This window comes from Heterodontus francisci, unplaced genomic scaffold (assembly GCF_036365525.1).
Source record: "Heterodontus francisci isolate sHetFra1 unplaced genomic scaffold, sHetFra1.hap1 HAP1_SCAFFOLD_1477, whole genome shotgun sequence".
NCBI classification, from domain to species: Eukaryota; Metazoa; Chordata; class Chondrichthyes; order Heterodontiformes; family Heterodontidae; genus Heterodontus; species Heterodontus francisci.
The window spans coordinates 3,777-31,026 of NW_027142337.1; the positions used below are offsets into that span (position 1 = coordinate 3,777).

General features: G+C 48.7%; 1 protein-coding gene across 1 annotated transcript; it reads left to right on the forward strand.

The window, feature by feature from the left end:
* The first annotated feature begins 739 nt into the window (after positions 1–739).
* LOC137367050 (ribosomal RNA-processing protein 8-like) lies at positions 740–24,801 on the forward strand. Its single transcript, XM_068028535.1, has 6 exons — positions 740–944; positions 1,954–3,074; positions 11,101–11,230; positions 16,358–16,464; positions 17,992–18,088; positions 22,621–24,801. The coding sequence occupies exons 1-6, from the start codon at positions 771–773 to the stop codon at positions 22,732–22,734; spliced, it is 1,743 nt and encodes a 580-aa protein (XP_067884636.1). The 5' UTR covers positions 740–770; the 3' UTR covers positions 22,735–24,801.
* The last annotated feature ends 2,449 nt before the right edge of the window (positions 24,802–27,250 follow it).

Sequence of the window (27,250 nt, forward strand, 5' to 3'; positions counted from 1 at the left end):
GGAGAGAGTGAGTGGGGGGGGGGAGATGGAGAGAGTGAGTGGGGGGGGGGAGATGGAGAGAGTGAGTGGGGGGGGGGGAGATGGAGAGAGTGAGTGGGGGGGGGGAGATGGAGAGAGTGAGTGGGGGGGGAGATGGAGAGAGTGAGTGGGGGGGGGAGATGGAGAGAGTGAGTGGGGGGGGGAGATGGAGAGAGTGAGTGGGGGGGGGGGAGATGGAGAGAGTGAGTGGGGGGGGGGAGATGGAGAGAGTGAGTGGGGGGGGGGAGATGGAGAGAGTGAGTGGGGGGGGGAGATGGAGAGAGTGAGTGGGGGGGGGAGATGGAGAGAGAGTGTGGGGGGGGGGGGAGATGGAGAGAGTGAGTGGGGGGGGGGGAGATGGAGAGAGTGAGTGGGGGGGGGGGGAGATGGAGAGAGTGAGTGGGGGGGGGGGAGATGGAGAGAGTGAGTGGGGGGGGGGGGAGATGGAGAGAGTGAGTGGGGGGGGAGATGGAGATGGAGAGAGTGAGTGGGTGGGGGAGATGGAGATGGAGAGAGTGTGTGGGGGAGATGGAGAGAGTGTGTGGGGGAGTTGGGGGGGGGAGAGGGAGTGATGGGGGAGAGGGGGTGAGGGGGGAGAGAGAGAGAAGGGGTGAGGGAGGAAGAGAGGGAGTGGGGGGGATGAGAGAGAGGGAGTGATGCGGAGAGAGTGGGCGGTATATTATTGCAGGGGGTGGATTGGGGGAGGAGGTGGATTGGGGCGGGGCGTTTTGGAGCACTAATCCTCGGCTCTAATGCTGCCCCTTCCTGCTTGGCTTGTCGATCTTACTGAAAGTCCAGCTCTGCTTCCAGCTCCCAGCTGCTCCAGAGGAGAGATGTTTGCCGAAGAGGATTGGAACGATGATATAGAAGCCAGGGCTCTGAGTAAAGCTGTCTTTGACAAGTCTTCACACTGCATTGCTGAGCTGGTGAGTAGGGAAATCCCTTGCTTCAGGGACAGTGGGAAGTCATTGAAAATCTGATATCTTTCCTCAGCGTGCTATGTCACATAAAAACAGAAAATGCTGGAAATACTCAGCAGGCTTGGCAATGTCTGTGGAGAGAGAAACATTTAATGTTTCAGGGCACTGATGTGTACCTTGACCTGAAACGTGAACAGATGCTGGCACGCTGTGTCATAGACTGGACTCGTTTCCACATAGAGTGTCCTGTGCTCCAGGAGGGAGGCTGAGAGTGAGTCTTTCCTTGGCACAGATACTTCCTGGGGGTTGAATGCAGGGAGGGCTGAGAATGGAAAAGAGATGAAACCTTGCGTCAGGAAAAATAGCATAGCACTGGAGGAGGCCATTCAGAAGTTGAAGCTCTTCTATTTGTGGCTGATCTCACTTTGCTTCATATCCTGATGGTTTTTGTTGGATAAAGGTATCAGTCTCAGTCTTGAAAACTCCAATTGACCCTCAACATCCACAATCTTTTGGGGGTGGGGGGGGGGGGGGGGGAGTTCCAGATTTTCTCCCCTTTGTGTGAAGTGCTTCCTGACATCACTCCTAAACGACTGGTGTAATTTTAAGGTTTTGCTCCCTTATTCTGGACTGCTGCTGCCCCTCCCCCCGTCTCCCCCCCCCTCTTATTTTGGGACGCAGCGTCTGAGTAATTTGAGACATGACGTGTGGTAATTGGAGTGAGCTTGGGAGGAACAGGTGACATTGGACCCATGATTCCCAAAGCTCTCGACCACTGTGGATTTTCCTCACCTCATGTCTGGGCATGTTGTCGACTAATTGATCAAGATGAATCGCTGTGATTGGTCAACTCCATTATCATTGTCATGTGACTGCCAGGGTGATAGAAGGTGGACTCGATGGTCCGTGGTCTTTAATTGGCTAGTTATTTCAATGTTCCTTATAGCTTGGATTTATCGTGTTGAGAATCAACATGTTGAGGGCAGACACTGACAGTAACTCTCATTATCCACAGAATGTTAAATCACCTGGCGGGAAGAAGAAACAGAGGCTTCTGCAAACGCTGCGGGCTCTCTCTATGGCAGGAGTGCCTGATTGGAACCCAGGAGGAGCACGGTCCAACCCTGAGTGTGGCACAGCAAAGAAAACTGGGGGGAAAAACAAGAGGAAAAAGAGGAGGGCCCGAGGAAAGGGGGAGGGTGAGGAGACAGTGGGTGTGTGCCCGTCTAAACAGGATATGGGGAAGGGAAGTGGAGCTTCTTTAAAATCACCATCTGGTCAGCCTGACTCAGGAAAGGAAAACCAGAGGAGAATGGCAGGATGTAAGGAAATCGGGCACTTACAGGCTGGCAGTATGGAGCTGAAGGAAGGGCCCTCAGCCCCTCGGCACAAGGTCCTGAAGGCAAGTGGCCTGGAAAGTAATCCGGGACAGGGAACCCTCAGCCGCAAGCAGTGGAGGAACAGAATGAAAAACAAACAGAGGAACAAAAACAAGTTCCGACCCACAGAAACCCCTCCAGCAGAGAGTGGAGGGACAGCGGAGGAGAGGATTGAATGTGACAGGACTCTGAAAAAATCAGTACCTGAACAGGATGAAGGGAAAAGTGTTCCAGACAGACGTGAACCTAAAATAAAAAGAAGGAAGATACAGGGAGAAGAGGGTAATGAACCAACGGCAAAGACAGTCTCTCAGACCAGCACTGGAAAAACAATCAACCACAACAAGAGAACTAGGAGTCAAAACCAAAAGAGCGAGACAGCGTCAAACAGCAAGAAGACCAGGAGGAAAGGACCAGGTGAAGAGACCATGATTGCTGAGTGCAGGAACTGTATCCCAGGAATGCCTGGTCCACTGGCCAGAGTCTCGCCACCTACTGTGGGGGTTAACGAATTGGGTCACCTTAGCCCATCCACTGACCGCTCAGCAGCTCTGAGAACCAAGATGGAAGAGCGCCTGAAATCTGCCCGCTTCCGTTACATCAATGAGCAGCTGTACACCTCAAGCAGCAAAGAGGCTAAGAGGCTATTCACACAAGACAAGAACGCCTTTGAACTTTACCACCGAGGCTTCACGGCACAGATAGAGCGCTGGCCCGAAAATCCGGTTAACCGCATCATTCAGTACATCAGAAATAGGTGCGGCCAAGGGGGATTGGGATGCTGGGGTGGAGGGTAGTGCAGAGGAGGGAGAAGGGCTGGAGCAGGGCGGGGGGAAGGAGGGAGAGGGGCTGGAGCGGGGAGCGAAGGTGGGAGAGGGGCTGGAGCGGGATGGGGAGGAGGGAGAGGGGTGGGAGGGGAGGAAGGAGAGGGGCTGGAGTGGGTAGAGGAGGAGGGTGACCATACAAACATGGAGCAGAAGTAGACCATTCAGCCCATCGAGCCTGCTCCGCCATTTAATAAGATCATGGCTTATCTGTTTCTGTCTCGAATTCCATGCTCCCATCTACCCCCCGATAATCTTTGATTCAAAGAACAAAGAACAAAGATAATTACAGCACAGGAACAGGCCCTTCGGCCCTCCAAGCCTGCGCCGATCCAGATCCTCTCTCTAAACATGTCGCCTATTTTCTAAGCTTCTGTATCTCTTTTCTTCCTGCCCATTCATGTATCTGTCTAGATACATCTTAAAAGACTCCATCGTGCCCGCATCTACCACCTCCGCTGGCAATGCGTTCCAGGTGCCCACCACCCTCTGCGTAAAGAACTTTCCACGCATATCCCCCCTAAACTTTTCCCCTTTCACTTTGAACTCGTGTCCTCTAGTAATTGAAACCCCCACTCTGGGAAAAAGCTTCTTGCTATCCACCCTGTCTATACCTCTCATGATTTTGTACACCTCAATCAGGTCCCCCCTCAACCTCCGTCTTTCTAATGAAAATAATCCTAATCTACTCAACCTCTCTTCATAGCTAGCGCCCTCCATACCAGGCAACATCCTGGTGAACCTCCTCTGCCCCCTTTCCAAAGCATCCACATCCTTTTGATAATGTGGCGACCAGAACTGTACGCAGTATTCCAAATGTGGCCGAACCAAAGTCCTATACAACTGTAACATGACCTGCCAACTCTTGTACTCAATGCCCCGTCCGATGAAGGAAAGCATGCCGTATGCCTTCTTGACCACTCTATTTACCTGCGTTGCCACCTTCAGGGAACAGTGGACCTGAACACCCAAATCTCTCTGGACATCAATTTTCCCCAGGACTTTTCCATTTACTGTATAGTTCACTCTTGAATTGGATCTTCCAAAATGCATCACCTCGCATTTGCCCTGATTGAACTCCATCTGCCATTTCTCTGCCCAACTCTCCAATCTATCTATATTCTGCTGTATTCTCTGACAGTCCCCTTCACTATCTGCTACTCCACCAATCTTAGTGTCGTCTGCAAATTTGCTAATCAGTCCACCTATACTTTCCTCCAAATCATTAATGTATATCACAAACAACAGTGGTCCCAGCACGGATCCCTGTGGAACACCACTGGTCACGCGTCTCCATTTTGAGAAACTCCCTTCTACTGCTACTCTCTGTCTCCTGTTGCCCAGCCAGTTCTTTATCCATCTAGCTAGTACACCTTGGACCCCAAGCGCCTTCACTTTCTCCATCAGCCTGCCATGGGGAACCTTATCAAACGCCTTACTGAAGTCCATGTATATGACATCGACAGCCCTTCCGTCATCAATCAACTTTGTCACTTCCTCAAAGAATTCTATTAAGTTGGTTAGACATGACCTTCCCTGCACAAAACCATGTTGCCTATCACTGATGAGCCCATTTTCTTCCAAATGGGAATAGATCCTATCCCTCAGTATCTTCTCCAGCAGCTTCCCTACCACTGACGTCAGACTTACCGGTCTATAATTTCCTGGATTATCCCTGCTACCCTTCTTAAACAAGGGGACAACATTAGCAATTCTCCAGTCCTCCGGGACCTCACCCGTGTTTAAGGATGCTGCAAAGATATCTGTTAAGGCCCCAGCTATTTCCTCTCTCGCTTCCCTCAGTAACCTGGGATAGATCCCATCCGGACCTGGGGACTTGTCCACCTTAATGCCCTTTAGAATACCCAACACTTCCTCCCTCCTTATGCCGACTTGACCTAGAGTAATCAAACATCTGTTCCTAACCTCAACATCCGTCATGTCCCTCTCCTCGGTGAATACCGATGCAAAGTACTCGTTTAGAATCTCACCCATTTTCTCTGAGTCCAAGCATAACATTCCTCCTTTGTCCTTTAGTGGGCCAATCCTTTCTCTAGTTACCCTCTTTCTCCTTATATATGAATAAAAGGCTTTGGGATTTTCCTTAACCCTGTTTGCTAAAGATATTTCATGACCCCTTTTAGCCCTCTTAATTCCTCGTTTCAGATTGGTCCTACATTCCCGATATTCTTTCAAAGCTTCGTCTTTCATCAGCCGCCTAGACCTTATGTATGCTTCCTTTTTCCTCTTAGCTAGTCTCACAATTTCACCTGTCATCCATGGTTCCCTAATCTTGCCATTTCTATCCCTCATTTTCACAGGAACATGTCTCTCCTGCACTCTAATCAACCTCTCTTTAAAAGCCTCCCACATATCACATGTGGATTTACCTTCAAACAGCTGCTCCCAATCTACATTTCCCAGCTCCTGCCGAATTTTGGTGTAGTTGGCCTTCCCCCAATTTAGCACTCTTCCTTTAGGACCACTCTCGTCTTTGTCCATGAGTATTTTAAAGCTTACGGAATTGTGATCACTATTCCCAAAGTAGTCCCCTACTGAAACTTCAACAACCTGGCCGGGCTCATTCCCCAACACCAGGTCCAGTATGGCCCCTTCCCGAGTTGGACTATTTACATACTGCTCTAGAAAACCCTCCTGGATGCTCCTTACAAATTCTGCTCCATCTGGACCTCTAACATTAAGCGAATCCCAGTCAATGTTGGGAAAATTAAAATCTCCTATCACCACCACCCTGTTGCTCCTACATCTTTCCATAATCTGTTTACATATTTGTACCTCTATCTCACGCTCGCTGTTGGGAGGCCTGTAGTACAGCCCCAACATTGTTACCGCACCCTTCCTATTTCTGAGTTCTGTCCATATTGCCTCACTGCTCGAGTCCTCCATAGTGCCCTCCTTCAGCACAGCTGTGATATCCTCTTTGACCAGTAATGCAACTCCTCCACCCCTTTTACCTCCCTCTCTATCCCGCCTGAAGCATCAATATCCTGGGATATTTAGTTGCCAATCATGCCCTTCCCTCAACCAAGTCTCAGTAATAGCAATAACATCATACTCCCAGGTACTAATCCAAGCCCTAAGTTCATCTGCCTTACCAACTACACTTCTTGCATTAAAACAAATGCACCTCAGACCACCAGTCCCTTTATATTCATCATCTGCTCCCTGCCTGCTCTTCCCCTTAGTCACACTGACTTCATGATCTAGTTTCTTACAGGCTTTTGTTACTACCTCCTTACTGTCAACTGACCTCAATTGGTTCCCATCCCCCTGCCACATTAGTTTAAACCCTCCCCAACAGCGTTAGCAAAAGCACCTCCAAGGACATTGGTTCCAGTCCGGCCCAGGTGTAGACCGTCCAATTTGTAATAGTCCCACCTCCCCCAGAACCGGTCCCAATGTCCCAAAAATCTGAACCCCTCCTTCCTGCACCATCTCTCAAGCCACGCATTCATCCTGACTATTCTTTCATTTTTACTCTGACTATCACGTGGCACTGGTAGTAATCCTGAGATTACTACCTCTGAGGTCCTACTTTTTAACTTGGCTCCTAACTCCCTAAACTCTGCTTGTAGGACCTCATCCCGTTTTTTACCTATATCATTAGTGCCTATGTGCACAATGACAACTGGCTGTTCACCCTCCCCCTTTAGAATGTTCTGCAGCCGATCTGAGACATCCCTGACCTGTGCACCTGGGAGGCAACATACCATTCGGGAGCCTCGTTTTCGACCACAGAACCGCCTGTCTACTCCCCTTACAATCGAATCCCCTACGACTATAGCCCTTCCACTCTTTTTCCCGCCCTTCTGAGCAGCAGAGCCAGCCACGGTGCCATGGACCTGGCTACTGCTGCCTTCCCCTGGTGAGCCATCTCCCTCAACAGTATCCAAAACGGTATACTTGTTTTGGAGGGAGATGACCGCAGGGGACTCCTGCGCTGCCTTCCTGCTCTTTCTCTGCCTTTTGGTCACCCATTCCCTTTCTCCCTCAGCAATCCTCATCTGCGGTGTGACCAATTCACTAAACGTGCTATCCACGACCACCTCAGCATCGCGCATGCTCCAAAGTGAGTCCATCCGCAGCTCGAGAGCCGTCATGCGGTCTAACAAGAGCTGCAGCTGGGCACACTTCCTGCACGTGAAGGAGACGGTCATCAGCCATGTCCCTGAGCTCCCACATTGAGCAAGAGGAGCATGATACGGGTCTGAGATCTCCTGCCATTTTTAATCTTAAGTTTAAACTTAGTTAAATGAAAAAGGAACGAAAAGTTTTTACCAATTACAATAAAACCAGAGAAATCGAAAAAGCCTTACCTTATAAACACCCCACCGAGTCCTTTTTTTTTTGGTTAGAGGAGGAGGGCGGGTGGGAGACACTACAAGTGTGGTGTCTCGGGTTCAGAAACCGCCCAAATATATAGTGTTTTACTTACCCAGCAGCCCCCTGGCCTCCGCCGAAAAACAAAAGGAAATTAAATTTACTTTCAAACTGACTTTCCCAGCTGCTCACTCGCTCACACGCTGCTCCCGAAAAAGCTGCTGCACTGAAAGGGGATTCCTTTGCCTAACAAGAATCTATCTACCTCCGCCTTAATAGTCAATGATCCCGCCTCCACCACCTTCTGAGGCAGAGAGTTCCAAAGTCTCTCAAACCTCTGAGAGAGAAAATTTCTCCTCATCTCTGTCCTAAAAGGGCGACCTCTCATTTTCAAACAGTGCCCCCTAGTTCTGGATTCAAGCACAAGAGGAAACATCCCCTCGACGTTCACCCTGTCAAGACCGTTCAGGATTTTATACACTTCAATCAAGTTTCCCCTCACTCTTCTAAACTCCTGTGACAACAAGCCCAGTCTGTCCAACCTTTCCTCATAAGACAACCTGCTCATTCCAGATATCAATCTAGTAAATCTCCTCTGAACCACCTCCAACGCATTCACATCCTTCCTTAAATAAGGAGACCAAAACTGCACACAGTGTTCGAGATGTGGTCTCACCAATGCCTGTATAACTGAAACATAACATCCTTACTTTTATTTTCAGTTCCTCTGGTAATAAAGGATAACATTCTATTAGCCGTCTTTATTACTTGCTGTACCTGTATATACTTTTGTGACTCATGCACTAGAACCCCTAGATCCCTCTGCACCTCGGAATTCTGCAGTCATTCTCTGTTTTGAGTAATACTCTGCTTTTTTATTCTTACTGCCAAAGTGAACAACTTCACATTTTCCCACATTATACTCCATCTGCCAGATTTTTGTCCACTCGCTCAACCTATCTATATCTGTCTGCAACTTCCTTATGTCCTCTTCACAACATACTTTTCTGCCTATCTTTGTGTCATCTGCAGATTTAGCTACCATGCCTCCCCTCATCTAAATCATTGATATAAATTGAAAAAAGGTGAGGCCCCAGCATAAACCCCTGCGGGACTCCACTCCTCACATCCTGCCAATCAGAAAAGGACCCATTTATGCATACTCTCAGTTTTCTGACAGCCAGCCAATTTTCTATCCATGCTAATATGTTACCCCCTAAACCATGAGATCCTACTTTGCGCAATAACCTTTTATGTGGCACCTTGTCAAATGCCCTCTGGAACTCCAAGTACAGTACATCAACAGGCTCCTCTTTATCCACAGCGCATGTTACTCCTTCAAAGAACCCAGTAAATTGGTTAAACATGATTTCCCTTTCACAACCATGCTGACTATTCCCGATTACCTTGAGTTTTTCTAAGTGCCCAGCTATAGCCTCCTAAATGATCGATTCTGACACCTTCCCCGCGACAAACGTCAAGCTAACTGGCCTATAGTTACCTGTTTTCTGCCTTCCCCCCCACCCCCCCCCTTTGAATAGAGGGGTTATATTTGCGACTTTCCAGTCTGATGGAACCTTTCCAGAATCTAGCGAATTTTGAAAAATTAACACCAACACATCTATTACCACATTAGCCACTTCTTTTAAGACCCTATGATGAAGTCCATCAGGACCCCGGGACTTGTCGGCCCACAGCTCCATCGGTTTGGTCAGTACCGCCTCCCTGGTGATTGTAATTTCACCAAGTTCCTCTCTTCCTTCCACCTCCTGATTTACAGCTATTACTGGAATGTTTTTGGTATCATCTATAGTGAAGACAGAAGCAAAATATTTGCTCATTTCATCTGCCATTTCCCTATTGTCTACTATTAACTCCACATTCTCACTCTCTAGAGGACCAACACTCACTTTACTTATTCTTTTCCTTTTTACATACCTGTAGAAACGCTTGCTATTCATTTTTACATTTCTAGCTAGCTTCCTCTCATCCTCTAATTTCTTTCTCCTGATTAACCTTTTAGTCATTCTGTGCCATTCTTCTGACCTGCCACTCATCTTTGCACAATTATATGCTTTTTCCTTAAGTTTTATGCTTCCCTTAACTACTTTAGTTAACCATGGATGGTGGGTCCTCCCCTTAGAATTTTTCTTTATAGCAGGAATATACTTATCCTGAGTTTTCTGAAATATCCCCTTAAATGTCTGACACTGCTTCTCTATTGATCTATCACCTAGCCAAGTAACCCAGTTCACTTCAGCTAGTTCAGCTTTCATGCCCACATAGTTGCTCCTATTTGTTTCAAATACTAGTCTTAGACCCACTCCTCTCTCTTTCAAACTGGATGTAAAATTCAATCATATTGTGATCGCTGCTACCTAGAGGTGCCTTTACTCTGAGGTCATTAATTAATCCTGTCACATTACACAATACCAAGTCTAATATAACCTGCTCTCTGGTTGCTTCCAGAACGTGCTGCTCTAAGAAACTATCTCGAAAGCATTCCATGAACTCCTCATCCAGGCTACTATTGGCAATCTGATTTTAACCAGCTTATATGTAGATTAAAATCACCCATGATTGTTGCCGCCCTTTATCAGAAGCACCCAATATTTCTTCTTGGATACTTTGTCCTACATTGTGGTTACTGTTAGGGGGCCTGTAGACCACTCTCACCAGTGACTTCTTTCCCCTACTATTCCTCATCTCCACCCAAACCGATTCTACATCCTGATCTCCTGAACCAAGGTCATCGCTAACAATTGGACCAATGCCATTCTTGATTAACAGTGTTACCCCTCCACCTTTACCTAGCTTCCTATTCTTCTTGAATATTATATACACCTCAATATTGAGGACCCAATCCTTGTCATTCTGCAGCCATGTCTCTGTAAAGGTTATCAGATCGTATTTATTTACTTCAATACTTAAGGCTTGAGGGGCTGAATGGCCTCTTCCTGTTCCTCTGCTAAACTCAGTGATGTGGATTTAGTTCTCAGAGAAAGTGGAGAGTATTAATAGAGCCTGGACAGCATTCAAAGGGGATTGGGGAATGTGGGGATATGGTGGGAAGTTTGGGATGCTTGATATGGGGTGGGACTGGGGACATGGTAAGACAGTGAGGTTTACTGATCACCTACACTCACTAAGATGTGGCTGACTCTGGGATACCTATCAACTAGTACTGTCTGTATTCATTGCTCATGTGCAGGCAGAGTGTGTCAGCAAGACATTGAACATTGTAGGAGGGAAAGGACATCACAGTCAAGATCAGTCCTTCCTGCATGTGGGATCCACAGTAGTTTCCCAGCAGGGGTGATGGATTGCGATGGCGCACAGGAACCCTGGCTTATTTCCCCAGCCTGGCTCAGCACAGACCTAGGATTAAACCTGAGACATTCAGATGTGTTTGGCTCAGTACCAAATAGGTGTGTATCCCTCCACCACTGGGGAACAGCGGGAAGGGGTTTAACAGGATTTTGTGTTCTCATGTAGATTGGAAGCTACACACAGAACTGAGCGGCCGGTCCCTGGTGTAAATTGTTGAGGACTTAGTTATATGTGTCGTTTCGATGAAGGTCCAGCTGACCTCTAACCTCCCTTTAAATGCTCTCACAGACCGTCCTCTGCCGTTGTGGCTGATTTTGGTTGTGGTGACTGTAAAATCGCTCGGAGCGTGAGCAACAAGGTTTACTCGTTTGACTTGGTGGCGCTGACTGAACACGTGACTGTGTGTGACATGGCGAGTGTAAGTATTGGTGGTGCTAGTTCTGCTTATCAGAGCCTGGGAGTACCATCTACCGAAAGGAAGTGGGAGTGGAGACAGCAGAATAGCTTTCCATAATCTTTCAATCTTCCCTAGATACCCGGGAAGGTTCCAGAGGGTTGCAGAGTGGTTAATGTGACACACTTATTCAAGAAAGGGTGTAAGAGCATTCCTAATAACTTCAAGCTGGTCAGTTTAATATCAGTAGTTATTGTTTTAGAAACAATAATCGGAAAAAATCAACAGGCACTTTGAGAGGTTTTAGTTAATTAATGAGAACCAGCATGATGAAGTAATAGAGAAGGTTGATGAAGGGAATGCGGTGGATGTTGTCTATATGGATTTTAAGAGAGCCTTTGACAAAGTACCACATAAAGGCTAGTTAACAAAATTGAGGATCATGGATTAGGAGGGTCAGTGTCCAAATGGATTTTTAAAAAAAATTGGTTTCAGGATACAAAACAGCGAGTCATGGTAAATACTTGTTCAGACTGGAGGATGCTAGACAGTGGTGTTCCCTAAGGGTCAGTGCTGGGACCACTGCTTTTATTTTAATGTCTATAAATGACTTGAATATAGAGTAAAATTTCAAAATTTGTTGATGTCACCGAACTTGGAGGTGATAACCAACATAGATAGGCTAGCAGAATGGGCAGACGAGTGACGGATGGAATTTAATACAGACAAGCATGAGGTGATGCATTTTGGCAGAAGGAATAGGGAGAAGCAATATATACTTAACGACACAGTTCTAAAGAGTGTGCAGGAACAGAGGGACCTGGGGTGCATATACATCGATATTTGAAGGTGGCAGGACATATTGAGAGAGTGGTTAGTAAAGTATATGGGATCTTGGGATTCATAAATAGAGGCATTGAGTACAAAAGCAGGGAAGTTATGCTGAACCTTTATAAAGCTCTGGTTAGGATCCAACTAGAGTATGGTATCCAATTCTGGTTACCACAATTTAGGAAGGATGTGAGTGTCCTTGAGAGGGTGCAGAGGAGAATGGTTCCAGGGATGAGGGAATTGAGCTACAAGGTTAGGTTGGAGATGCTGGAGTTGTCTCCTTGGAGCAAAGGAGATTGAGGCGAGATTTGATAGAAGCGTACAAGATTCTGACAGATTGTCTACCTTGTGTAAAAGAAAAAACTGTTCCCAGTAGTTGATAGTACAAGGACTAAGGGACACCATTTTAAGGTTTAGGGCAGGAAATGCAGGGGGGATGTGAAGAAGACCTTTTTTATGCAGCGACTGGTAATGGCCTGGAACTCGCTGCCTATAAGAGTAGTGGATGCCCACTTGAGGGGAATAAACGTGCAGGCCTATGGGGATAGGGTGGGGTAATAGGACTGATTGGATTGCTCTACACATCACCGGCATTGACTTGATGCAATGAATGGCCTACTTCTGTGCCATAATTTTTCTATGATTGCTCTCGAACATGGGCTGTGCCTGAGACCCTGCCCACCTCTCCTCTGAGATGGGATTTTCCCAGAGGTAGTGGCACGGCGGTGGGGTTGGGATGTGGTGGTAGGGGTCCCACTTTGTCACTGATTCCCGCTTCCCTCTGGTCCTGGTGTGCTCATGATTTCCCCTCACTCTCCGCTTCTGGTTTGTTCCTGATTCCCTTCTCCCACTGGTCCTGGTGTGCTCCTGATTTCCCCGGTAACCAGTTGTGCCATAAGTTGGAGATTTTTCCATTGCTAACCACATCCTGACCACAAAGACTGACCTTTCCCGTCGCAGCAACACATGCAGGGGAAATCAGGAATAAACTGGAGCTGAGGGAGAGAGAAAATCAGGAGAACACTGGGACCGGAGGGAGAGGGGTATCGGGAACAAACTGGAAGTGGAGGGAGAGGGGAAATCCGGAAGAAACCAGGACCAGAGGGAGAGGGGAAATCAGGAGCACACTGGGACTGGAAGGAGCGGGAATATCAGAAACAAATTGGAAGCGGAGGGAGAGGGGAATCGGAAACAAACCGGAAGTGGAGGGAGAGGGGAAATTAGGAGCACACTGAGTGCTCAGACTGTCTTCACCCTGCATGTGTTGCTGGGACGGGAAAGCTCAGTCTTTGTGATCAGGATGTGGTTAGCAATGGAAAAATCTCTAACATAAGGCACAACTGGTTACCAGAGTAACATTATCTTTTTATTACATTATGTTTCTCCAATTGCACTTTTCTTTGGCAGCTGCAGTAGTCTATGGGTGGGCTTTAGGACCCAGGGCAGTGAGTCTCAAGTTCCCACCCCAAGTGACGATTGGTTGTGTGAGCTGGACATTGAATACTAACAGGCTATTCGCTGTCGAAGAGTAGCATAAACATCATCCTTTCCCCCCTTGGCCTTCAGCCACATGTTTTTTGGGAATGATGAGAAATAGTAACCTGGCTATTTATGTGCCTCACCCTTACTGAGGATTCTGAGGTGAATTGTAGCACTCCCCAACTCATCTTCCAGTTAACCAGGCACATACTGACTGACTGTCAGTGCGGGACTCAGTCCCACACTGGTCTGGGCTGTCCCCTACCCTGGGTGGTGCTCCCCCACTCCCGGCGGGCTGTCCCCCACCCTGGGCGTTGTTCCCCCCACTCCCCGCAGGCTGTCCCCCACCCTGGCAGTGTTCCCCCACTCCCCGCAGGCTGTCCCCCACCCTGGGTGGTGCTCCCCCACTCCGGCGGGCTGTCCCCCACCCTGGGCAGTGTTCCCCCACTCCTGGCAGGCTGTCCCCCACCCTGGGCGGTGCTCCCCCACTCCTGGCGGGCTGTCCCCCACCCTGGGCAGTGCTCCCCCACTCCCTGCAGGCTGTCCCCCACCCTGGGCAGTGTTCCCCCACTCCCTGCAGGCTGTCCCCCACCCTGGGCGGTGCTCCCCCACTCCCGGCGGGCTGTCCCCCACCCTGGGCAGTGTTCCCCCACTCCTGGCAGGCTGTCCCCCACCCTGGGCGGTGCTCCCCCACTCCCGGCAGGCTGTCCCCCACCCTGGGCGGTGTTCCCCCACTCCCCGCAGGCTGTCCCCCACTCCCGGCGGGCTGTCCCCCACTCCCGGCGGGCTGTCCCCCACTCCCGGCGGGCTGTCCCCCACCCTGGGCGGTGTTCCCCCACTCCCGGCGGGCTGTCCCCCACCCTGGGCGGTGCTCCCCCACTCCCGGCGGCTGTCCCCCACCCTGGGCGGTGCTCCCCCACTCCCGGCGGGCTGTCCCCACCCTGGGCGGTGCTCCCCCACTCCCGGCGGGCTGTCCCCCACCCTGGGCGGTGCTCCCCCACTCCGGCGGGCTGGTCATTTTCTCACTGAGTAATGGAAGGAGTTTCTGGGCTGTTGGTTCACTGAAGCACAGGAGGATTGCAAATGTTATACCTTTGTTCAAAATGGTGAGAAGGATAAACCTGGCAATTACAGGTTAGGTACTTTAATCTTGGTGGGGAATCTATCAGCAACTTGGGCAAGCATGGGGTAATAATGGAGAGGCAGCACAGATTTGTTCGGGGAAATTGTGTTTGACTAACTGGATTGAGTTTTTGGATGAGCTAAGAGGGTGGATGAGGGCAGTGTGATTGATGTGTATATGGACTTTCAAAAGGCGTTTGTTAAAATATCACATAATAGACACAGGAAAATTGAAGCTCACGGGATAAATGAGGCAGCAGCAGCCTGGATACAGAATTGGCTAAAGAATAGAAAACAGAGTTGTGGTGAATGACTGTTACTCGGACTGGAGGGAGGTACACGGTGGAGTTCCCCAATTATCAGCACTGCTGTTTTTGAAATACATTAATGACATGGTCTTGCAGATGTGCAAAACTTAGAATAGTAAACAGTGAGGAAGATTGTAACAGACTTCAAAAGGACAGAGAGGCTGGTGGAATGAGTGGACATATTACAGATGATTTCAACAGAGAAAAATGTGAGGTGATAAATTTTAGTGAGAAGAATGAGGAGAGACAATACAAGCTAAATGGTAGAACATGGGTGCTGGAACAGAGAGTCCTGAGGGTGTTTGTGCACAAATCTCTAAGGTGGCAGGACAAATTAACAAAGCAGTTAATAAAGTACATGGATCATGCCATTTATAAATAGAGGCATAGAGTACAAAAGCTAGGAAGTTATGCTGAACCTTTATACAACAGTAGTTTGACCCCAGCTGGAGTATTGTGTCCAATTCTGGGCACTGCACTTTCAGAAGGATGTGAAGGCATTGGAAACTGTGCAGAGGAGATTTGCTAGAATGTTTCCAGGGATGAGCAATTACAGTTAGGTGGAAAGACTGGAGAAACTGGGTGGTTCTCCTTCGAGCAGAGAAGGCTAAAAGGAAATAGCTGTCAATGGCTGAAGGGTCGAAACAGAGGACACCGATTTAATGTGTTTGGCAAAAGAACCAAAGGCGACATGAGGAAAGACCTTTTTATGCACTGAGTGGTTAGGATTTGCAATGCACTGCCTAAGTGTGTGGTGGATACAGATTCAAGAGTAGCTTTCAAAAGGGAATTTGATAAATAGGGGTACAGTAGAATAGTGGCTTTGTAATGGGATTAGTAAACCAGAGCCCTGGATTCATGCTCTGAAAGCATGAGTTCAAGTCCCACCTCAGCAGCTGGGGAAATTAAGTTCAATTAAATAAATCTGGAATAAATCTAGTCTCAGTAATGGTGACCGTGAAACTACCAGATTGTCATTAAAAAAAACCATCTGGTTCACTAATGTCCTTTAGGGAAGGAAATCTACCGTCCTTACCCAGTCGGACCTATATGTCAATCCAGACCCGGAGCAATGTGGTGACTCTTAATTGTCCTCTGAAATGGCCGAGGAAACCATTCAGTTGTATTCAAAAGGTGGCTTACTGCCTTCTTGAGGACAGTTAGGGATGGGCAATAAATGGTCTTGCCAACAATGCCCACATCTGGTTCATGAATAAAAAAACATGGAGAAAAAATTGCAGGGATTTGGAGAAAGAGCAGGGGAGTGGGACTAACTGGATTGCTGTTCCAAAGACTCAATGGGCTGAATGGCCTCCTTCTGTGCTGTAGTATTCTATTGTCCTATGAGATGATATTCACAGGAACTGATGCTCCTTTTTACATCTTGCTGTGTTTGCTTATGCTCCTATAGGTTCCCCTCTCTGTTGAGTCGGTTGATATTGTGGTCTTCTGTCTTTCACTGATGGGGACCAACCTCCTGGATTTCCTGGCAGAGGCCAATCGAGTCCTCAAACTGGGGTAAGGGCTGTTGGTCACATTATTAGTCTATTTCATTGAACATAAGTTCCTTGGACTCACCTATACCTTCCCAATCCCTCCCCCAAAAGCGCTCATGTGCACCTCCATAAAGAACTTGTATTTTTATAATGTTGTGCACAACCTCAGGACAGCCCAAAGGGCTTTACAGCCAATGAAATGCTTTGTTTTGAAGTGTAGTCACTGTTATAATGTAAGAGGTTTGGGTTCAGAGTAGCTTTGGCAGAGACCCAGGACCAGGTTCTCAGTTAGTGAATGGTGCTCTGTATGGGAAGAATAGTGGGGAATGGAACCTGTCCCAGGAAAGGAAAACCAGTATCATTGCTTCAGGGCTGGTGTGAGATACTGAGCAAAGCAACAGAGGATAGACATGGAATAAAGACAGCAATCCTACAGCAACAGAGCAGGTACAATCTGTAGCAACCCGCGGAATTTCATCTCCTGAATAAATAAGGGAAAACTATAAAGAGGAGGAGTTTCTTCTGGATGAACTATGATGCCTTTTATTCTAATTGCCTTCCTGGGAAGTGATTTAGCTGGGTGGAGGAAAGGACTAGAGATCGAGGCCCTGGGCTCAAATCTAGAACCTCAGCAGGAAGCTGGCAATCCTCAGTTGCTCCTCACACTGTTCCTCAAACCACCCGTTGAAGGCGCTGAGCCTCATTCTGACCAATCACAAGTGAGTTTGCTGATGTTGAGTAAACTGCTGGTGTGATCAGTAAATGGAATAGCAGTGATGGAGCTCAACAGGCCAGAATGTTAGCAGTACTCGGAGGATTAGATTGAGACAAATTTGCACAAACTAGCTTTGTATCTAGAAGGTTATGGGTTGATTTGAGCTATTTTATGATTTTTGGAAGGGGTTGATAGATTTGGGTGGCACAGTGGTGCAGTGGTTAGCACCTCAGCCTCACAGCTCCAGGGACCTGGGTTCAATTCTGGGTACTGCCTGTGTGGAGTTTGCAAGTTCTCCCTGTGACCGTGTGGGTTTCCGCGGGTGCTCCAGTTTCCTCCCACCTCCAAAGACTTTCAGGTGATAGGTAAGTTGGCCATTGTAAATTGCCCCTAGTGTAGGTAGGTGGTAGGGAATATGGGATTACTGTAGGGTTAGTATAAATGGATGGTTCTTGGTTGGCACAGGCTCGGTGGGCTGAAGGGCCTGTTTCAGTGCTGTATCTCTAAATAAAAAAGAAATAAAAATTAGATAGAGAGAGACTTTCCTCGCTGGTGAGGGGGAATCTAGAGCGAGGAGATATAACCTTAAAATCAGAGCCAGGCCATTAAGTAGAGCAGCTGAAAGTGACCCAGGGGGATGGGAGGGTATGGGGGACAGGGAAAGTGTGACAGAGGGGTGGAGAGGTGAGCGGACGAGTGTGATTGGACAGCGGGGGAGAATAGCAAGAGTGACCTGGAGCAGGTTTTTGAGAATGATCTAGGACTGACATGGCTGCGCGAGAGGGTCAGAGTTGGTGCAAGACTTGACTCTTCTTGTGTCACGCTGTTTGACAGGGGAATTCTGAAGATTGCTGAAGTGGCCAGCAGATTTGGAGATGTTCGGAATTTCACCAACGTCCTGGGATCTCTCGGCTTCAAGATGATTTCAAAGGTAATGTTTAAATCTACAATTTATTTTAATTTGTGAGGTTGGGGGTAAGGGGATGTGTGAAGAAAAGGGAATGAGAAAAAAGGATGAACAATATCTGTGGAATTGGGCTTCTCCCCATAAGTGTGGTCACTGGAGTGAGCGGAGATTGTTGGAAGGAAATCTTATATCTACTGACTGATCTCCTGGGCTTTGCACATGGGGTGTCATAGCCAGGTTTGGAGTTCAGAGTCACTGGGATTGAAGGTTGGATTAATTGGACCAGGGCCTCGGACCCAGTTTAGTCCCCAGTCAGATGTCAGGCATTCTGTCCTGATTGGCTAACGCATGGGAATTAATCATGGGCAGTCCTGTGGAATTTGCAGGCCAGCAGCCCAGCCTAACAGGATACTTGCTGAAGTCAGAGTTGGAGGGTGAGGTAAGGCAGGGGTAGAGGAGGGGGTGGGTAAGCAGGGGGAGGTGTGGAAAGGATGAAGGCTGCAAAATGAGAAGGAGGGTGGGGAGTGGGGGGCGAGTGGGGGGGGGGAGGAGGAGGCTAGTGGGGGGGGTGGGAGGGGGCGAGTGGGGGGGAAGAGGCGAGTGGGGGGGGAGAGAGGGTGGGAGGAGGCGAGTGTGGGGGGAGAGAGGGTGGGAGGAGGCGAGTGTGGGGGGAGAGAGGGTGGGAGGAGGCGAGTGTGGGGGGAGAGAGGGTGGGAGGAGGCGAGTGTGGGAGGAGGCGAGTGGGGGGGGAGAGGGTGGGAGGAGGCGAGTGGGGGGGGAGAGAGGGTGGGAGGAGGCGAGTGTGGGGGGAGAGAGGGTGGGAGGAGGCGAGTGTGGGAGGAGGCGAGTGGGGGGGGAGAGGGTGGGAGGAGGCGAGTGGGGGGGGGAGAGGGTGGGAGGAGGCGAGTGGGGGGGAGAGGGTGAGAGGGGGTGGGAGGAGGCGAGAGGGTGGGAGGAGGCGAGAGGGGGTGGGAGGAGGCGAGAGGGGGTGGGAGGAGGCGAGAGGGTGGGAGGAGGCGAGAGGGTGGGGAGGAGGCGAGAGGGTGGGGAGGAGGCGAGAGGGTGGGGAGGAGGCGAGAGGGTGGGGAGGAGGCGAGAGGGTGGGGAGGAGGCGAGAGGAGGCGAGTGGGGGGGGGAGAGAGGGTGGGGAGGAGGCGAGAGGGTGGGGAGGAGGCGAGAGGGTGGGGAGGAGGCGAGAGGAGGCGAGTGGGGGGGGGGAGAGAGGGTGGGGAGGAGGCGAGAGGGTGGGGAGGAGGCGAGTGGGGGGGGGAGAGAGGGTGGGAGGAGGCGAGTGGGGGGGGGGAGAGAGGGTGGGAGGAGGCGAGTGGGGGGGGGGAGAGAGGGTGGGAGGAGGCGAGTGGGGGGGGGAGAGAGGGTGGGAGGAGGCGAGTGGGGGGGGGAGAGAGGGTGGGAGGAGGCGAGTGGGGGGGGAGAGAGGGTGGGAGGAGGCGAGTGGGGGGGGGAGAGAGGGTGGGAGGAGGCGAGTGGGGGGGGGAAGAGAGGGTGGGAGGAGGCGAGTGGGGGGGGGAGAGAGGGTGGGAGGAGGCGAGTGGGGGGGGGAGAGAGGGTGGGAGGAGGCGAGTGGGGGGGGGAGAGGGTGGGAGGAGGCGAGTGGGGGGGGGGGAGAGGGTGGGAGGAGGCGAGTGGGGGGGGGAGGGTGGGAGGAGGCGAGTGGGGGGGGGAGAGGCGAGTGGGGGGGGGAGGGTGGGAGGAGGCGAGGGTGGGGGGAGAGAGGGTGGGATGAGGCGAGGGGGCGAGTGGGGGGAGGAGGCAAGTAGGGGAGGGGGAGAGGCGAGTAGGGAGAGGGGGGGAAAGAGTGGTTGGGGGGGAGGCGAGTGGGGCTGACTGGTTGGGGGGTGGAAGAGTGTGGGGGTAAGAGTGGGGGGAGGAGATGATGAGTTGGGGGAAGGAGGGAGGAGGAGATGAGTTGGGGAGGGAGGGGGAGGGAGGAGCAGGGGGTGGCGAGTGAGGGGAGGGAGGAGGAGGAGGCGAGTGGAGGGAGGAGGAGAGTGATGGGATGAGTGGTGGGGGGGAGGAAATGTTGGGGGTGGAGAGGGTGGGTGGCGGGAAGGAGGAGAGTGGGGGGGGGAGGATGTGAACCTGGTGAAGCTACATGCTAAACACCATAAGCAGCATGCAGTCGACTGAGCGAAGCGATCCCACAACTAACAGATCAGTCAAAGCTCTTCAGTCCTGCCACATCCTGTCATGAATGGTGGTCGACAATTAAACAACTTACAGGAGGTGGAAGCTCCACGAATATCCCCATCCTCAATAATGGGGAGCCTGGCAAATCAGTGCAATCATCTTCAGCCAGAAGAATCGGCTTCCTCTTGAGGTGCCCCAGCGTCACAGATGCCAGTCTTCAGCTAATCTGATTCACTCCACGTGATATCAGAAATGGCTGACAGTACTGAATACTCCAAAGACTGTGGGCCCTGAAAACATCCCAGCTATAGTACTGCAGGCTTGTGCGGCACAACTAGCCACGCCCCGAGCCAAGCTGCTGTCGTCCAGCTACACACTGGCATCTACCCGACAATGTGGAAAATTGCCCGGGTATGTCCTGTCCACAAAATGCGGGACAAATCTAATCAGGCCAATTACCACCCCATAAGTGAGGTCTCTCATCAGCAAAGTGATGGAAGGTGTCGTCGACAGTGCTGTGAAGTGCCACTTAAGCAGCAATATCCTGCTCAGTGATGCTCAGTTTGGGTTCCGCCAGGGTCACTCAGCTCCTGACCTCATTACAGCCTTGGTCCAAACAGGGACAAAAGAGCTGAACTCAAGAGGTGAGGTAGAGTGACTGCCCTTGACGTCAAGGCAGCATTTCACCGAGTATGGCATCAAGGAGCCCAAGCAAAACCGGAGTCAGTGGGAATCGGGAAAAACTCTGCTGGTTGGAGTCATACCTAGCACAAAGGAAGATGGTTGTGGTTGTTGGAAGTCAATCATCTCAGTCCCAGGACATGACTGCAGGAGTTCCTCAGGGTAGTGTCCTTGGCCCAACCATCTTCAGCTGCTTCATCAATGACCTTCCCTCCATCATAAGGTCAGAAGTGGGGATGTTTGCTGATGATTGCACAGTGTTCACCATTTGAGACTCCTCCGCCTGTGCCCGCAAGCAGCAAGACCTGGACAATACCAGGTCTTGGGCTGGTGAGTGGCAAGTAACATTTACGCCTCAAGTGCCAGGTAATGACGATCTCAAACAAGAGAGAATCTAACCATCTCCCCTTGACATTCAACGGCATTACCTTCGCTGAATCCCCCACCATCAACCTCCTGGGGGGTTACCATTGACCAGAAACTGAACTGGAGCAGCCACATAAATGCTGTGGCTACAAAAGCAGGTCAGAGGCTGGGAATTCTGTGGCAAGTAACTCTCCTGACTCCCCAAAGCCTGTCCACCTACAAGGCATAAGTCAGGAGTGTGATGGAATACTCTCCACTTGCCTGGATGGGTGCAGCATTCGACAACATTCAAGAAACTTGACAAAATCCAGGACAAAGCAACCTGCTCTGTCAGCACCCCATGCACCACCTTCAATATTCACTCTCTCCACCGCTGACGCACAGTGGCAGCAATGTGTAACATCTACAAGATGCACTGCAGCAACTCACCAAGACCCCTGTGACACACCTTCCAAACCTGCGATCTCCACTACCGAAAAGGACAAGGGCAGCAGATGCATGGGAACACCACCACCTGTAACTTCCCCTCCAAGTCACACACCATCCTGACTTGGAACTGTATCGCTGTTCCTTCACTGTCGCTGGGTCAAAATCCTGGAGCTCCCTCCCTAACAGCACTGTGCGTGTAGTCACACCACATGGACTGCAGTGGTTCAAGAAGGCAGCTCACCACCACCACCACCACCTCAAGGGCAATTGGGGATGGGCAATAAATGCTGGCCTAGCCAGTGACAGTCACCCATGAAAGAATTTTTTTTAAAAAAACTGGATTTGAGAAGGGAGCAGAGTGGCTGATGTGTGTACAAGCTGAGGAGCTGGACTGAAGTCCGACAGTATCAGCACTCGAGGAGATGGAATAACAGCTGTGTGCCAGCTTCCCTTTATAAGTGTTGACGTAATATTTAACAGAAAAAGTCGACACAAAAATGTGACCAAAACACAAAACTGGAAGTGAAGGTTTGTAGACAGGAAGCGTGCACAGATTTTCACACAGCAGGCACTTGAAACTGCTCGTGTTTCCTGAACTTTCCACCATATTGGTGTTTGTTTGAAGCCAGAATCATGAGCAGCTCACGCCTGAGTTTGAAGCAAGCATTTCCACCCAGTCAGCAAGGGGGAAATCTGCTGCTCTTGTGTCAGGTCTGGGGGTGAGTGGGGGCCTCCAGTCTGGTGGAGAGGGTCTCTGGGAGTGTCTCCAGCCTCGGGGTGGGTAGGGGATTTTTCCAGTCTTGGGGTGGGGTGGTGGGGGAAGTTGGTGAGGGGAGGATCTCTGGAACCCTCAGTGCGTGAGGCGGCTGTCAGTAACTCCATGTTACATTGTGTGACGTTTACACAGATGTATGACTTGCTCCTTCCTATAGGACACAGAGAATAGCTACTTTTATCTATTTGACTTCAAGAAGAGCCGGTCTCCCCAGGAGAAAGATAAACTCCCCCAACTGCAGCTAAAGCCTTGCCTTTACAAAAAACGCTGAGACCCTCGGGAATGAGTGGACAAACTATGGAAGGAGCTGCGACGAGAAAATATCTTGGGCAGAAGTTACAAGTAAATGGAATAGTGATATTTCTCCTGAGGTGACGGGGAGGGAGTTTCACTGCAGATTTGTGTCACGTGGAAACTGAAGTGTGGGGAAAAAACATCCAGAGTTATTTTCCTGCCTTTTTAAAATGTGATTCTTTACTGAAATTTTGTATTGCCTCACAGAGCAGGCTGGACATAGACTGTACATATTGGAAGTGATGATCAGTCTGCGGGTGGAGCTGGGTACGCTTTTGGAATGAGTGATTTGACTGGAGTCTGCCGAGCTGCAGTTACTCTGCCTATGAATAATGTGAATATTTTGATATTTGTATTTTTGTAAAAATGTGATGTCACCAAAAGGCTAAGTAAATAGCAGTGAGTGAGAAGAATGTTGTAATCTCTCTTCAACATGCTCTAGATTCTCTATAGCTCGGGTTTCCGTGAAACATCTAGTTTTAGTTTAGTTTAGAGATACAGCACTGAAACAGGCCCTTCGGCCCACCGAGTCTGTGCCGACCATCAACCACCCATTTATACTAATCCTACACGAATTCCATATTCCTACCACATCCCCACCTGTCCCTATACTTCCCTACCACCTACCTATACTAGGGGCAATTTATAATGGCCAATTTACCTATCAACCTGCAAGTCTTTGGCATGTGGGAGGAAACCCACACAGACACAGGGAGAACTTGCAAACTCCACACAGGCAGTACCCAGAATTGAACCCGGGTCGCTGGAGCTGTGAGGCTGCGGTGCTAACCACTGCGCCACTGTGCTGCCCAATCTGTTGTGCATTGTCTGTCTCCACTGCTACAAGACATCATGGGAAGATTCAGAAACATGAATAGTTTCCATATTGTTACGACCGACCGCTCCAGTCAAAGCCCTCAATCAAAATATACGATTCTGATTGTGGTGGGCGAAACACAGTTAATTCAATCCCATTCCTCCACAGATTGCCTAACATATCATTTAAAACTTTCCAAATTAAAGAAAGACCCAGCAAAATTGTACCACCTATTAACCCCTAAATGAGGCTAACCAAACCAGGTGTCTTTAAATCAACGAATTAACTGTTTAATTAGAAAAACTAAATTCTTAAACACTACTAAGACTTAGACAACATTTAAAATAGAAAAAATTGGAGTCCTTGCAAATTTACAGTCGAATGTCGCTTGAAGTCCTCACAGTCATCCAATGGGGAAAAAGGGTTCTTCAACAGTAGAACAGTCCGTAGTTTAATTCCAGCAGTAAGTGATGCTTTCCTTTTCCAGCGATGAATTTCACCAATTAACGACTTGCAAGCACTTTCATTAGAACCAATCTGACTTTAGAACTTTTGAGGGATAAAAGATTGTCACAGTCTAACTTCCCTTCCTTTGGTTTAAATTATCAGAGATCTCTGTTTCGGCTTGACTTTTTTAGAATTTTGAGATAATAAGTAAACAGACTAAATTCTATTCTCTTTCTTCAGTTGAAATGGGCTGAGAGCCCTTCTTTCAGGTGCTAACACACAGCTATCTGTTGATGTCCTCTGTTAGAATAGTCTGTTTGCACTATAAGCCAGTTCCAAATTAAATTGTAACAAATGTATCTCTTAATGATCAGTCCAAGTGGCTGTATCCAAGGCAACAAGAATGCACCCTTTGAATCGCAGTGTCTGAATGGCAGTATCCAAGGCAACGAGAATACACCACCTCAGTAACTCGTGAGGCCTGCTTATTCTTAAAGAAGTACTGATCCTTTGCTGTCTTAAAAACACCACATATTTCCAGGAGAGAACAAAAAGACAGGATCATGATAATATCACTCATTCCAAATTACTATTAATTTAAATGTTAAGCAATCTCTCATTGTTTGATATCAGATAAAAAAATTAATTTCGCAAATGCAGGAGATAAAAGAAGGAAATTATTGGCTTTCAAGTATCACAGTCACAAATAAATGAATCTGTACACCAGACGGGCTACTGATCTATCTCTTATCTTGGAACAGAATAAAAACAGTGCGTGTAGTACACGTGTTTCATCCATCGCATTCACTTAATTTCTGTGTTCTACTTCCAAAAAAGAACTTGTAGGCAATTATGCCATGCATCTGGAATCTACAGCAAAATACTTCAAGCATAGAAAAACAGGGAGGTCACGATATGGAAATAGGCAAATCACCTCAATCAATCCATTTCCACGTTTACTCTCCAAACAAGTAAATATTTTTTCTAGGAATGTGTGACCCGAGGAATTGCTGGACGATAAAAGACTACGATCCATCTCGATCTCTTTCTGTCATCCTGGCATGAAAAGATAATGGAGTGATTGACTAATCACAGTGATCAATCTCTATCAAACTCAGCCATGAGGTGAGGAAAAACCCCAGTGGTGGAGAGCTTTAGCAATCATTGGTCCAAAGTTATCTGTTCCTCCAGAGCACACTCCACTTACCACACATTGCGTCTCAAATTACTCACATACTGTGTGCCAAAATGTTTATTTACTGAAAGACATCTAATTTAACTGCCCTCTTTCCATATTCCTTCAATCCCCTTTCTTTCACCCTTCTATCCAATCTAATCTTGAATGTTTATTGAATCTCTCAGCAGAGAGGGAGGCCATTTGGGCCATCATGTCTGTGCTGGCTCTTTGAAAGAGTTATCCAATTAATTTCCGTCCCCCTGCTCTTTCCTTGTTACCCTTTTCCCCTTTCAAGTATTTATCCAGTTTCCTTTTGATGGTTATTGAAACTGCTTCCCCTGCCTTTTCAGGCAGCGCATTCCAGATAACAACTCACTGTTTAAAAAGAAAAGTTCCCTCATGTCACCTCTGGTTCTTTTGTCAATCACCTTAAATCTCTGTACTCTGGTCACTGACCCTCTGCCACTGGAAACAGTTTCACCTTTATCAAAACCATTTCATGATTTTGAACATCTCTTTCAAATCTGCTCTTAACTTTCTCTGCTCTAAGGAGAATAATAAATGCTGGCCTAGCCAGCAATGCTCACATCCCAGGAATGAATAATAAATTTTAAAAAATCCCAGTTTCTCCAGTATCTTCACATAACTGAAGTCCCTCATGCCAGGTATCATTCTAGTAAATCTCCTCTGCACCCTCTCAAAAGCCTTGACATTCTTCCGAAGGTTGTGTGCCTAGAATTGGCCACATACTCCAGATATTCCAGGATCATCCCAGAACACAAAGATAATCCAGAGCTTCTTTGCTTTCCAGCAAGCTGTTGTCGTCTTCTAGAAAGTGGCTCACTGCCGCCTTCTCGAGGGCAATTAGGGATGGGCAATAAATGCTGGCCTGGCCAGTGACACTCGCATCCCAAGAATGATTTTTAAAAAAGACCTTCCTTCCCAAGATCCATAAACAAGACTGCCATTTCAGCTTATTCCTGCCCTGCTATCTTAACTTTTTTTTCTCTCCTTGTCCAGTCTCTTCCTACCTCTTCTGATGCCCTTTGTTCATTTTAGCAGTTTACAATTTCCTGGCTCTAACCATCTGTTTAGCATGAATGTCCAATCTCTCTACACCTTGATCCCCACCAGGATAGTCTGAGGGCTCTCCGCTTTGAACGGAGGCCCAACCAATCTCCATCGCCACCACCCTCCTCCACTTGGCTGAACTTGTTCTCACATTGAACAACAACTTCAACTCCACTCACTTACTTCAAATAAAAAGCGTTTTTTTGCCCGTATGGGTCCTAGCTATGCCTACCTTTTTTGTGGAATATATGGAACATTCCTTGTTCCTATCCTACTCTGGGCCCCCTTTCTCACCTGTTTTTCCGGTACGTTGATGACTATCACTGCTTCCTGCTCTCACCCTGAACTGGAAAACTTCTTCAACTTTGCTTCCAATTTCCACTCTTTTCTCACCTTCACATAGTCTGTTTTTGACTCTTTTCTCAACTTTTCTCTCCCCATTTTCTGGGCGTAGACTATCAACAAATATTCATTATAAGCCCACATACTCTGTCACCTATAGAATCATAGAAAGTTTATGGTACAGAAATAGGCCTCTTGGCCCATTGTGTCTGCACCGGCTAAAAGAAGTAAGAGCCACCCAGCCGAATCCCACAAGCTGTCTTGACTACACTTACTCATTCTGATGTTGAGCCACAGGCTTGAAACGTTAACTCTGTTTCCCTCGCCACAGATGCTGCCAGACCTGCTGAGTATTTCCAATATTTTCTGCTTATATTTCAGATTTCTAGCATCCGCAGTATTCTGTTTTTGTACACTTCCTTACACTTTCCTCTAAGGATTCCATTCCATTCTCCCAATTTCTCCATCTCTCTCACATCTGTTCTGGTGATACACCCTTTCATATTAGCGCTTCTGATATGTCTTTCTTTTTCCTCAACCGTGGAAATCCCCACCCCCCCCCCCCCAATCCGTGGTTGACGGAGCCCTCGACTGTCTATCCCATTTTCCTCACTTCTGCTCTCACCCCTTCCACTCCTC